This window comes from Lucilia cuprina, chromosome 6, assembly GCF_022045245.1.
Source record: "Lucilia cuprina isolate Lc7/37 chromosome 6, ASM2204524v1, whole genome shotgun sequence".
NCBI classification, from domain to species: Eukaryota; Metazoa; Arthropoda; class Insecta; order Diptera; family Calliphoridae; genus Lucilia; species Lucilia cuprina.
In genome coordinates, this window is record NC_060954.1 from 41,195,398 (window position 1) to 41,209,225 (window position 13,828).

At 29.1% G+C, this 13,828-nt stretch overlaps 2 protein-coding genes across 2 annotated transcripts; one reads left to right on the top strand and one right to left on the bottom strand.

The window, feature by feature from the left end:
- Positions 1-242: 242 nt before the first annotated feature.
- On the top strand, positions 243-4,280 carry LOC111689036. The gene is made up of 2 exons (XM_046954098.1): positions 243-1,358; positions 4,134-4,280. Exons 1-2 carry the CDS (start codon positions 243-245, stop codon positions 4,278-4,280), a joined length of 1,263 nt encoding a protein of 420 aa, XP_046810054.1.
- Positions 4,281-7,845: 3,565 nt separating this feature from the next.
- On the bottom strand, positions 7,846-12,562 carry LOC111689037 (kynurenine 3-monooxygenase). Its single transcript, XM_046955324.1, has 7 exons — positions 12,143-12,562; positions 9,268-9,577; positions 9,115-9,202; positions 8,636-9,056; positions 8,337-8,567; positions 8,096-8,257; positions 7,846-8,037 (listed from the first exon to the last, which is right to left on the bottom strand). The coding sequence occupies exons 1-7, from the start codon at positions 12,227-12,229 to the stop codon at positions 7,939-7,941; spliced, it is 1,398 nt and encodes a 465-aa protein (XP_046811280.1). The 5' UTR covers positions 12,230-12,562; the 3' UTR covers positions 7,846-7,938.
- Positions 12,563-13,828: the final 1,266 nt, after the last annotated feature.

Genomic DNA, 13,828 nt, shown 5'->3' on the forward strand with positions numbered 1-13,828 from the left:
TTTACCGCTAATAAAGGGACAATTACAAAGCTTCACTCTATTGGTAATGGATTTCTATTATACAAAATTATAAATCAATACCCACTTCAAATGTAAATAGCCATTAAGACTTTTTTATAACATTGCAAATATTTGATCACATTCACACCGACAAATTAGCCAAGGAAACTATAAAAGAAATTTTCCAAAACATTGCAGTGCAAACTTCGAGAGGAAACCATCAGCAGAACTATAACATTATAATGGATATTTTGCGATCACCATATCAGGAAGAAATACCTAAAGTTTATAAGTATCAAACCTTTAAGGGAACTGAAATTCTGGTCGGACCATATGCCAAAGTTATTGAATCGTTTGCTACTTACATGAACTATACTCTGGAATTGGTGGAAGAAAACAATATTAAGATGTCGGATATACAAAAAAAGATGGAATTGAATTTCTATAATATATCCCTGCACACCGCTACTTATGAAAGTTGTTTTGCTCAGATCAATTTTTCTTATCCCCTGGAGTTTTCTGATACCTGTGTAATGGTACCGGCAAAGGATGAATTACCCAGATATTGGTATATAGTCTGGCCATTTGGCCGTTATATCTGGTCATTTATGTTTATATCGGTGTTTTACGTGGCGTATGTCATGACATATCTCAAACATCCCACACACTCGTATGGCAGTAATCTACTATACAGTATGTCTCTCGTTATGTACTGTTCCAATGCAAGTTTTCGTTTTAATAATATACCTTTAAGGTTGCAATTATTTTACACGTTAGTCATAATAATGGGCTTTATAATGTCCAGTTATTATTGCAGCTTTCTAACGATGTACAATATGCGACCGGTATTTCAATCGTATATTAAAACCATCGATGACGCTTTGGAAGCAAATATACAAATTCTCATTTCCAGCAATATTCTTGAGGATCTGAGAAATAATATATACGTAAATTTAACTCTTATATCGAAGCTATTAAAAGAAACGGCTCCCTCAAATATTTCGGAAAAAATCAAACAAAAAAATCGCTCTTTCGCTTATGTTGTCACACAAACGCAATGGATATTTATGTCGCAGCTACAGGAACATCTCATACAACCCATTTATCAACTATCGGACATTTGCTTTGGTAAGGTCTTCAGCACTTATCCTATACAGTTCAATGCAAAATTTTTGAATTCTTTGGATATGTTTATTTTGTATATTGCACAAAGTGGCCTATGGAAACTTTGGGAAGAAGAGGCATTTATTTTAGCATTAAGTAATGAATCTTTTGAATTACTAGAAGATGAATATCCTATAGATCCTTTGAATTTATATTATTTTAGAGTGGCCTGGATTATTTTAGCCATCGGTATTGTATTTAGTATTATTTGTTTTATCGTGGAAATATTGATGTTTAAATATGGAATAAGTTTTAAGATAAAGTTTATGAAAAACGGGATCAAAAGGAGTCAAAGGCATGTGTAATTTAAGAATTTTTCAATTTAAATTCCTATAATAAATACTTTTTGACACAAAGTTTTTTAATATAAAGACTTAAATGTATTTATACTAAAGACTTTACAGACTTTATACCAAAGGCTTTATTTACAGTCTACATACTAAAAGTTTTACGGTATTTATACTAACGACTTTACAGCCTTTATACTAAAAACTTTACAATCATTATACTAAAAGCTTTACAGCCTTTATACTAAAGCCTTTACAGCCTTTATACTAACGACTTTACAGTCTTTATACTAACGACTTTACAGTCTTTATGCTAAAGACTTTACAGTCTTTATACTAAAGACTTTACAGCCTTTATACTAAAGAGTTTACAGTCTTTATACTAAAGAGTTTACAGTCTTTATACTAAAGAGTTTACAGTCTTTATACTAAAGACATTACAGTTTTTATACTAAAACCTTTGCAGTCTTTATACTAAAGACTTTACAGACTTCATACTAAAGACTTTACAGTCTTAGTACTAAAGACTTTACAGTCTTAGTACTAAAGACTTTACAGTCTTTGTACTAAAGACTTTACAGTGTTTATACTAAATACTTTACATCTTTATACTAAGACTTTACATCTTTATGCTAAAGACTTTACATCTTTCTACTAAAGACTTTACAGTCTTTATACTAAAGACTTTACAGTCTTTATATTAAAGACTTTACAGTCTTTATACTAAAAACTTTACAGTCTTTATACTAAAGACTTTACAGTCTTTATACTAAAGACTTTACAGTCTTTATACTAAAGACTTTACAGTCTTTATACTAAAGACTTTACGGTCTTTATATTAAAGACTTTACAGTCTTTATGCTAAAGACTTTACAGTCTTTATATTAAAGACTTTACAGTCTTTATACTAAAGACTTTACAGTCTTTATACTAAAGACTTTACAGTCTTTATACTAAAGACTTTACAGTCTTTATACTAAAGACTTTACAGTCTTTATACTAAAGACTTTACAGCATTTATACTAAAGACTTTACAGTCTTTATACTAAAAACTTAACAGTCTAAAGACTTTACAGTCTTTATACTAAAGACTTTACAGTCTTCATACTAAAGACTTTACAGTCTTTATACTAAAGACCTTACAGTCTTTATACTGAAGACTTTACAGTCTTTATACTAAAGACTTTACAGTCTTTATACTAAAGACTTTACAGTCTTTATACTAAAGACTTTACAGTATTTATACTAAATACTTTACAGTCTTTATACTAAATACTTTACAGTCTTTATACTAAAGACTTTACAGTATTTATACTAAATACTTTACAGTCTTTATACTAAATACTTTACAGTCTTTATACTAAATACTTTACAGTCTTTATACTAAAGACTTTACGGTCTTTATATTAAAGACTTTACAGTCTTTATGCTAAAGACTTTACAGTCTTTATATTAAAGACTTTACAGTCTTTATACTAAAGATTTTACAGTCTTTATACCAAAGTCTTTACAGTCTTTATACTAAAGACTTTAAAGTCTTTATACTAAAGACTTTACAGTCTTTATACTAAAGACTTTACAGTCTTTATACTAAAGACTTTACAGTCTTTATACTAAAGACTTTACAGTCTTTATACTAAAGACTTTACAGTCTTTAAACTAAAGACTTTACAGTCTTTATACTAAAGACTTTACAGTCTTAATACTAAAGATTTTACAGTCTTTATAATAAGGACTTTACAGTCTTTATAATAAAGACTTTACAGTCTTTATACTAAAGACTTTACAGACTTTACAGTCTTTATACTAAAGACTTTACAGTCTTTATAGTAAAGATTTTACAGTCTTTATAGTAAAGAATTTTACAGTCTTTATAGTAAAGACTTTACAGTCTTTATAGTAAAGACTTTACTGTCTTTCTACTAAAGACTTTACAGTCTTTATACTAAAGACTTTACAGTCTTTATACTAAAGACTTTACAGTCTTTATAGTAAAGACTTTACAGTCTTTATAGTAAAGACTTTACAGTCTTTATAGTAAAGACTTTACAGTCTTTATAGTAAAGACTTTACAGTCTTTATAGTAAAGACTTTACAGTCTTTATAGTAAAGACTTTACAGTCTTTATAGTAAAGACTTTACAGTCTCTATAGTAAAGACTTTACAGTCTTTATAGTAAAGACTTTACAGTCTTTATAGTAAAGACTTTACAGTCTTTATAGGAAAGACTTTACAGTCTTTATAGTAAAGATTTTAGAGTATTTATAGTAAAGACTTTACAGTCTTTATAGTAAAGACTTTACAGTCTTTATAGTAAAGACTTTACAGTCTTTCTACTAAAGACTTTACAGTCTATCTACTAAAGACTTTACAGTCTTTATACTAAAGACTTTACAGTCTTTATACTAAAAACTTTACAGTATTTATACTAAAGACTTTACAGTCTTTATACTAAAGACTTTACAGTCTTTATACTAAAGACTTTACAGTCTTTATACTAAAGACTTTACAGTCTTTATACTAAAGACTTTACAGTCTTTATACTAAAGACTTTACAGTCTTTATACTAAAGACTTTACAGTCTTTATACTGAAGACTTTACAGTCTTAATACTTAAGACTTTAAAGACTTCACAGTCTTGAAAATTTACAATTAATTAGTATAAATATTCTAATTAATTAGAATATTTTTGGAATTGGCGGAGGTAGAGGTGGTGGTCGAGGTTTTGGTTATGGTGGAGGACGAGGTTATGGCTTTATAGGTGGGGGAGGCTTTGTTCCTTTCCCCTATCGTCGTTCGCCTTTCTATGGACCATTTTATGGATTTTAATGGAAAACCTTTTAATTAACAAGTTCTCGTTCAAACATATATATTAAATAGACAACAAAAAATACGTAAATATCTTTTATATTTTTAATATTTAATTTAGTATTAATTTCGAATTATTTGCAGTAACATCTTTTCATTAAAATTTTCTAAAATTATGAATATTTTAAAACACAATTTACTTCTATTGTTCATAATACTTGTAATATTTGATGTAAATTTATGTTGGTGTCAGCGAAGAAGAGGATTCAGAGGAGGTTTTCGACGTTATCGTGCTTTTGGTAGACGATTCGGTTATGGTCCACGTTTTTATAGGCGTCCATTTTTTCATGACGTTAACTATTATGGTCATTTTGGTGGTGGTGGTGTAATAGGTTATGGAGCACTACCTGTGCCAGTTCCAATACCTGTAGCGGTGCCAGTGGCTGATGTAGATTATGATTATTAATTAATTTACATAAAATATGTATTATTCCTTTTTTAATACCCTTCATCGTCGTGAGAAGGGTATAGTATATGTATATTACATATGTATAAAACTTTATTATTTAGTTAATATATAATATCAAAAAGAACATTTTGGAATCTCAAATAGTACCCAAGAAAATGTTTTTTATATAGAAAATTTCCTTTACAGAAATTTAATTTTCTTTAAAAGAAATTTCTTATTCAAAATATTTTAATAAACAAATTTCTCCATAAAAATATTATTTTAATAAAAATAATTTTCGATAAAAGTATTATTTTAATAAAAAGTTTCGATGATAACTGAATTAGAACTATTACTAAATAAGAACTGAACGAGAAATGAACTAGAACTGAACTAGAACTGAACTAGAACTGAACTAGAACTAAACTAGAACTGAACAAGAACTGAACTATAACTGAACTAGAACTGATCTAGAACTGAACTAGAACTGAACTAGAACTGAACTAGAACAAAACTAGAATTGAACATGAACTGAGCTAGAACTGAACTAGAACTGAACTAGAACTGAACTAGAACTGAACTAGAACTGAACTAGAGCTAGAACTGATCTAGAACTGAACTAGAACTGAACTAGAACTGAACTAGAACTGAAATAGAACTGAACTAGAACTGAACTAGAACTAGAACTGAACTAGAACTGAACTAGAACTGAACTAGAACTGAACTAGAACTAAACTAGAACTGAACTAGAGCTGAACTAGAACTGAACTACAACTTAACTACAACTGAAATAGAACTGAACTAGAACTTACCGAAAACTGAACTAGAACTGAACTAGAACTGAACTAGATTTGAAACCGGGGTTTTAATAGCAAAAAATTGGTTATTAGAAAACCCGTCAGAGAACCGGTAGTGAAGCGATAAAACACCGAGTTAACACCCTTGTAAGCATACCTTTTAAAATTATTGCTAAAATTTTTCTATTTATTCCACTTACCTTTGTAATAGATTTTTAAATCACATTAACATAATTTTTATTTATTTGTTTAAACCGTTCCCGAACCATTTACCGTTTAATTTATGTTATTTTATTAAATGGCAACTCTCTGAGCATTAACTTTAATTTAAAAATAAAACCCACAAACACTTTAGCTTTTTGCTTTCTTTTACCGAGGAATTAAATTCATTTCCTTTTCATTATTTATGTTAAAGCTTTAACCAACAACAACAACGTATTAACACATTTCCGTTGCACTCTCTCACCCAACAATCACACATACCAATGCGCAAAGGGCTTTTGAATAGGCAAAAAAAAAGAAAAACAACAACAACAGCTAAACCAACAAAAACTCTTTTACGTATACACATTTTTTCTTCGCAATTTTTTTCTTTTGCTAATTTATTTAATGAAAAACTATATTTTAAACTATATTTTTTATGATTTTTATAGATATTTTATTAAATTATATTAAAGCACTAAATATTTTATAAATTTTATTAAAATTCAAACCGTTTCACTGAATCTTTTTTTTAATTTTTTTAACGAACGACGGATTGCAACGTGTAATTTTAGTAGCGGCCGAGTATAAACTGAAATTGTTTAAGGAAATATTTAGTTGTAAATGAAATTTAAGTGCAGTGGGAAATTATTAAATAAAGGGATTTTTTAAATTAAGATGTTAAGTTATTGGGAAAACTTGAAGATGAATAACACCTATATTCATAGAGATATTAATAGCATATTTCAGGTTTATTACGCACATTTTCCATACAAAATTCATACAATAAACCATTAATAACATTATTGAGCATTAATGAATTTGTGTTAGTCCACTAATGAAATATTAGCTAAGACTATACAGTCTTTCTTCTAAAGACTTTATAGAGACCGTGGACCTTACAACTTTTGACTTAAAGACTTAAAATCTATTTACGAAGGACTTTACAGTCTTTATACTGAAGACTTTACAGTCTTTATACTAAATACTTTATAATCTTTAAAATAGACTTTTCAGTCTTTATATTAAAGCCTTTACAGTCTTTATACTAAAGACTTTACAGTCTTTATACTAAAGACTTTACAGTCTTTATACTAAAGACTTTACAGTCTTTATACTAAAGACTTTACATTCTTTATACTAAAGACTTTACATTCTTTATACTAAAGACTTTACAGTCTTTATAATAAAGACTTTACAGTCTTTATACTAAAGACTTTACAGTCTTTATACTAAAGTCTTTACAGTCTTTATAATAAAGACTTTACAGTCTTTATACTAAAGACTTTACAGTCTTTATACTAAAGACTTTACAGTCTTTATAATAAAGACTTTACAGTCTTTATATTAAAGACTTTATGGTCTTTACACTGAAGACTTCACAGTCTTTATACTAAAGACTTTACAGTCTTTATACTAAAGACTTCACAGTCTTTATACTAAAGACTTCACAGTCTTTATACTAAAGACTTCACAGTCTTTATACTAAAGACTTCACAGTCTTTATACTAAAGACTTCACAGTCATTATACTAAAGACTTTACAGTCTTTATACTAAAGACTTCACAGTATTTATACTAAAGACTTCACAGTCTTTATACTAAAGACTTCACAGTCTTTATACTAAAGACTTCACAGTCTTTACACTAAAGACTTCACAGTCTTTATACTAAAGACTTCACAGTCTTTATACTTAAGACTTTACAGTCTTTATACTAAAGACTTTACAGTCTTTATACTAAAGACTTTACAGTCTTTATACAAAAGACTTTACAGTCTTTATACTAAGGACTTTACAGTCTTTATGCTAAAGACTTTACAATTTATAATAAAGATTTTACTGTCTTTATACTAAAGACTCTTACTGTCTTTATACTAAAGACTTTACAGTCTTTATACTAAAGACTCTACAGTCTATATACCTTTATACTAAAGACTTTAGAGTCTTTATACTGAAGACTTTACAGTCTTTATACTAAAGACTTAATAGTCTTAATTCCAAAGTCTTTACAATCTTTCTACTAAACACTTTACAGTTTTCATACCACAGACTTTGTCGTCTTTATATTATACTAAAAACTTTATCATCTCTTCCTTCTTTATTCTAGGTTTTTTTTTGCAATAATTAAAAATACAAAAGTTTGATATAACATTTAAACTAAACTAATTTGTATTTATTAAACCTACAATAACTATTAATTACTTTCAAAACATACATTTCAAACATATGAACTTAAAAACTAAATTTAAAATCATAATTTTTAGCTATAAATACAGTAGCGGTCAAAACCAGAGCTGAAGCGGAAATAACATAAAACGTTTTTGAAAGAAACTGCAAACAGAAAAATTATAAAATTTATAAAAAAAGAGAAAATCCTTAAGAATTTTACCTCATCCTGCCATTTACGATTGGCAATACATTTGCTATAAGGCATGCTGGTAAACGAGACACTATTGTACAAAGGCACCCAGAAGGTGGGAAAATAACGAAACAGTGTTGTATCCAAAATTTTGCGACATTTAAAAGAGAAACGTTTGGTTAAGTCGCGCATCTGGAAATGATAAAAATATATGAATAAGTATAAGAGAATAGAAAGAGTTTAAAGAGTAATAGGGAATAGGAATTCGTACCTCCACATAATTATACATAGCCAGATCGCATATAGCATGAGCATCCTTACAACGGGTTTCGGTAAATTGTTCTAAAGCTTTGCCAATAGTCATTTGTGGTTGGCCCAGTATCGAGAAGAATAAGGTACAATCTTCCATGCCAGCATTCATGCCCTGACCGTAATAGGGAACCATAGCATGGGCAGCATCACCCAAAATTAAAGCTTTGTCACCATAATGATAAGGATTGCACTGTATAAATAAGATAAAAGATTATTTCTTAATAATAAATGATTAATCCCCAAAAAAAACTCTTTTACCTTAATTGATACCAAATGTTGGGGTTTCGATTTAAAGAAATCCTTAATCAAACATTCCTCCCCGATTAATGGCAAAGCATCGACATAATAACGCTTAAAGAATTCCACTAGTTCTTGGGGTGTTTTAATACTAGCAAAGACTCTGAAGGGCATGGATAAGGTCACGGTAAATGATTTATCTTGATTGGGTAAAGCTATCATCATGAATTCATCTCTGGGCCAGATGTGTAGATAATTAGGAGGCATTTGAAATTCATCATTTTTAGCCGGAATACACAATTCCAAATAGCCATGTTCAATATATTCCTGAGAAAAATTAAAACCCAAAGTTTTTGCCATTTGTTGACGCACAGAGCTAAAGGCGCCATCACAGCCAACAATAAGATCGGCTGAAGCTTCCGAACAATCTTCTGTATAGGGGCTATGAATGCAAAACAATATAAAAATCTTATTTTGAAAAAGAATTTATAAAAACTTACTGCTGGAAAACCATATCGCCTTCTCTTAAATTAGCCGATTTCAATTTATGATCGAAATGATAATGAATATTTGGAAATTTTTCTCCCGCTAAAACGGAGAAAAGTTCAAATTCAATTTCGCTATAAAACCACCATCAAATGTTTCTCCCTTACCATTTAATAAAATTTCATTTAAATGTTTACGTCCCACTGAATATAAACACTGATTGGTACAGGGATCATATAGTACCACAGATCGATTACCCTTAATATCATGCAACATGCGTCCACGCATTGGTATAGCTGTCGATAACACTAGTTCCTCTAAGCCCACTTCGGCTAAAGCTTTGCGTCCTCTTTGCGATAAAGCTAAATTAATACTACGTCCCTGTACCAGCTGAGAAGTGCGTATATCTTCACGATACTCATAGAGATGAACTTCATGACCGCGTCGAGCAAAATTTAAAGCAGCCAATGAACCCACCTGTAAACAAGTAGTAAACGTTATCAAAAGATTTTTTAAATATTATCATCTGTGTTTATGTTTATTATAGTCCCCTATGAACGATAACTCTGTTTAAATACTGTTAGATTATATAATTTTACACCTTGTGCTTTAGAGTGTGCCGAGGAAACATTTAACTATATAACTTAAACGATTCTTATAAGAGGACCTTCCGCCTAAATAATTATCTTATCCATATCAGTTGTTATAAAATTCATTACTTGTTCATTGATTGTATTGGTGTCAATATGGGTCGATCCTCGAAATATTTGGTGTAATGATTTATGTTCATATTACAATTATTTTGCTGAATTTCATCGTAATATTAAGAGGAGAATTATGAAATTCAAGTCATTTTCTGAAGGAGTGTTTGTATGGGAACTAGAATCAAATAGTACCATAGAAGATTACAGCAAACTCATTTATAGCGATTTTTGTTTTGTTTGGACCTTATTTGATCCTATTCCCCATACAAACCCTCCTTCACAAAATGACTTGAATTCCATAATTCTCCTCTAAATATTAATATCACGATGAAATTCAGCATAAATAATTTTTATATAAACATAAATCCTTACACCAAATATTTCGAAAATCGGCCCATATTTGACTCCCCATATAAAGCATCCTTTAGAAAATCAGTTTATAAATAATTTTGTATTAGAAAAAAGATCAATAATGTCGTCAATTGCTAAAGAACTTTTAAAATCAAAGTTGCGTTTTTTTCATGAATAGACATGGGTTTCTAATCATTTAATATACAGTACGGTTCCTATATAAAATACTTTCAAAAAGCATCTCCAAGCTTGGACAACGGTACAAAACTAAAATAAAAATAGGTTTGCTGATGAAATTCACACAAATCCTGGTTTCTTAAACGTTTTATATGTTGTTATAAAGGCACCAGCTTTTGCTTTCTAAATCCGTGGGGAAACTAAAAATCGGTTCAAAATCAACTATATTACTGACTTATAAGTGCTTCAAGGTACGAAAATCGGTTTTTTATACGTAACTCAAGATTTTTAAGGTGTTTGGCAAATTTCGAAAATATATTCATGTTCTACTCGGATCCACCATTCAGAAAAATAGTACCACTTCCTAGGTATTTCAATTTTCGTTTATTGGAAATAATTTGATATCTCTGTAACTGTTAGGAGCTGTATACCGTTTGATATATAAGATAGGCCAATGAATTTTTAAACCAAAGTCCAAAGTATACTTTTCTAAAGGATTGAGTTGTTCCGAGTTAGAATCTGAAAAGTTGCCCCTTACATTCAGTTTTCGAGAAGAATAACAAAACAAGTTTTCGAGTAAGGAAAACTCCGTACCTCGAGAGAGATAAATGATATTTATTCTCTTTCTCTCACACAAAATCAAAAGTTTCCTCAAAAAAATTTCCTAGTGTGGACCGGCACTTAGGAACTTGATGTGGTTTGAGCTCAAATGTTTTTGAGAGTTTTAGACGATCGTGGGCCGACTAGTCTCTCACACTTTTTATGAAATCACAATAAATCCATTAAATATCCGAAACTACTCTTTGAAAGGTTTACAAAAAAAAAAGTGCAGAAATTCTTCATTGGGAGCCTCAAAAAAATTAAATAAAAAAAATCTTATATCTAAGAAACTGTTAAAGCTAGAATGTTAAAATAACTGGCGAACTTTCAATGGAGGGCTCGGCACCCCCCATATAAACTAAATACAAAACTTCGTTTATCTGGGAAATTAATAAAACAATATTCTCAAAAATTTTGCAAGAAGAACTTTCTTCTACTTCTGAGCATTTTCGAGATAAAAGGGCAGTCTTCATCTGGGGAGCTGTGAGTCCTCATATAAATTAAATGGAATAATTCTTATATCTGAGAAACTGTTAGAGCTAGAATGTTTAAATTTTAATTGAAGAACTTTGACATTCATGTGAACATTTAGAAATATCAATGGGGGAGTTTGTCACCTTCCATATAAACTAAATACAAAAGTTCGTTCATCTGGGAAACTAATAAAATAAGATTCTTAAAAATTTTGCAAGAAGAACTTTATTCTACTTCCGAACATTTTGGAGATAAAAGGGCAGTCTTTCATCTGGGGAGTTCCCACATGAATTAAATAGAAAAATGTTTATATCTGTGAAACTATTAGAGATAGAATCTTTAAATTCTACTCGAAGATCATTGACATTCACGTAAACGTTAAGAGAATAATGGGCGAACTTTCAATGGGGGCTTTGCACCTTTTATATGAATTAAATAAAAAGTTTCGTATATCTGAAAAACTATTGGGTTTTTTAAAAATGTTCATCGATTAAAATCTTAATTAACATTCGGAAAAATTGGCAAATTGTAACAAATTGTGTATCTGGAAAACTATTACAGTTAGAATCTTCAAAATCATGAAGTGGAGTTTTATTTATGTATATTGCTTTAAGGGTAGCAAAGCACGCTGGGTACAGCTAGTCTTCGAGATTTTATAAAAATTGTATGATTTAAAGAGGATCCCTCTTTAATGCTTAATTAATTAATTAATTATTTTTTTTTAATAAACACCTACCAAACCAGCACCAATAACTGCCACTTTCATGGGAGGCATTGATAGATTTATACCATTACCGGTGGATTTTACGATTTTTTCCGACATTTTTTTTTTTGGTTCAAAATTTTCAAGTTTTTTTTTAAAAATTTGTATGTATTAAATGGCTCTGTTACTTCTTTACACTTTTACTTTTTTAAAAATATTACTTTCTTATCACTTTTATTTAATTTTCTTATTTTTTTTTTTTTTTGATTTTGTTTTTCAGTTCTTTACTCTTTCGAAGATGCGTAAGGAATGAAGTGATTTTTTGAAAAAATATTAAATTATAGATTAAAAAAATATTTGTTGTTGCAGCAACAATTAATTAAACATAGAGATTAGACTAAAGCCAGTAAATGAATTCACGTTTGACTGAAACAATACACCAACGAGAAAAACTTAATGTTCTAACATGAAAAGTTGGTAACAGACTATTCTATTGTTACATATTCTTAATCTGAGGTTATAAAACCTGAAATAATCGAGACAGTTACTGGCATTTGTCATATGTACATTTTTTGTTTTTTTTTTTCGTAATTATGTTTGTAGCTTAGAGTGTCTTTAGAGCATTTCTATTTGCATATTGATATGATGGATAGACTAAACAAATAATATGTTTCAACAACGAATATTAGACGCTTCTATAGTGTTTACAACAGATGCGATAAAGACTTTAACGATCGTCATCAAGTTTATATCAGATTTTAAAAGCAATGTTTATAATGATCAGTATTTTGAACATAACTTAAGTATACTTTTTCTAAAGGACTGAGTCCCCCCCCCCCTGAATTTTCTTTACATCTGGGATTTGAGATATCGTGTACTGAAGTTTAAACATTTTACAAATAAAGTTACTTTGGCACAGTTATATGTTCTCAAAAGGGGCCAAAAATTGTCTTTTTTTCAAAATTTCAGTATATGATATCTCAGCACTGCTCAATCCTTTAGAAATGTCTTACTTGATTTCAAGATTTCGATTTTTTTTCAAATTTTGTTGGCCTATGTTTGACATTAAACGACACTTTTCAACAAATCGACAGTAGAGTGTTTTTCAAAACCGTGTCACTTATTTCCTATACACCACCCCCTTCCCAAAATACCCCATTATTGAATGTGGTTTAAATGTAGACTGAAGAAACCATAAAAGTATTAGAGTAAATTACACTTAAAATCAAAAAACTTTTGACATTTTGGCGGGAAAAAACATACAATGTTTTAATAGTTAAAATATATTTTTAATACTTAATTAACACCATATCCAATTATATTTTAAAAATTCTTAATTGTATTTCAGAAGTTTTATTCCCAATTTTCTAAAACTATTTTACAAATTTTTATAGTATTTCAAAAAATTTTGGAAATGTTATTTAAATTTTAGTAAATTATAATTTAAAAAAAATTTCTGAAATACATTTAGAAATGCTATTTAAACATTCGAAAATAAAGAGAGATGATAAGGGATGCAATGCAATCAAATCAAGTCAGTATTGAGTGATATTGTGTATATTTTCAATGTCTTAAGAGTCAATGAATTGTGAAAATATTAAAACAAGAAATTGTAAAAATATATTTTTCCTATAAGAAAAATAAATTACAACAAAAACAAGCAATTAATATAAAAACCATAAGAGTAAACAATAAACATCAATTGTTTTCGTTTAGATA

Bases quoted from the DNA above. Each gene is read 5' to 3' on its own strand.
- LOC111689036 (XM_046954098.1), top strand. From the start codon at position 243: ATGGATATTTTGCGATCACCATATCAGGAAGAAATACCTAAAGTTTAT. The intron at 1,359-4,133 runs GTATTTAGTATT...CTAATTAATTAG, and splicing joins TTATTTTAGCCATCGGTATT to AATATTTTTGGAATTGGCGG.
- LOC111689037 (XM_046955324.1), bottom strand. From the start codon at position 12,229: ATGTCGGAAAAAATCGTAAAATCCACCGGTAATGGTATAAATCTATCA. The intron at 9,578-12,142 runs GTAGGTGTTTAT...ACTTGTTTACAG, and splicing joins CAGTTATTGGTGCTGGTTTG to GTGGGTTCATTGGCTGCTTT. The intron at 8,258-8,336 runs GTACGAATTCCT...TATCATTTCCAG, and splicing joins CTATGTATAATTATGTGGAG to ATGCGCGACTTAACCAAACG.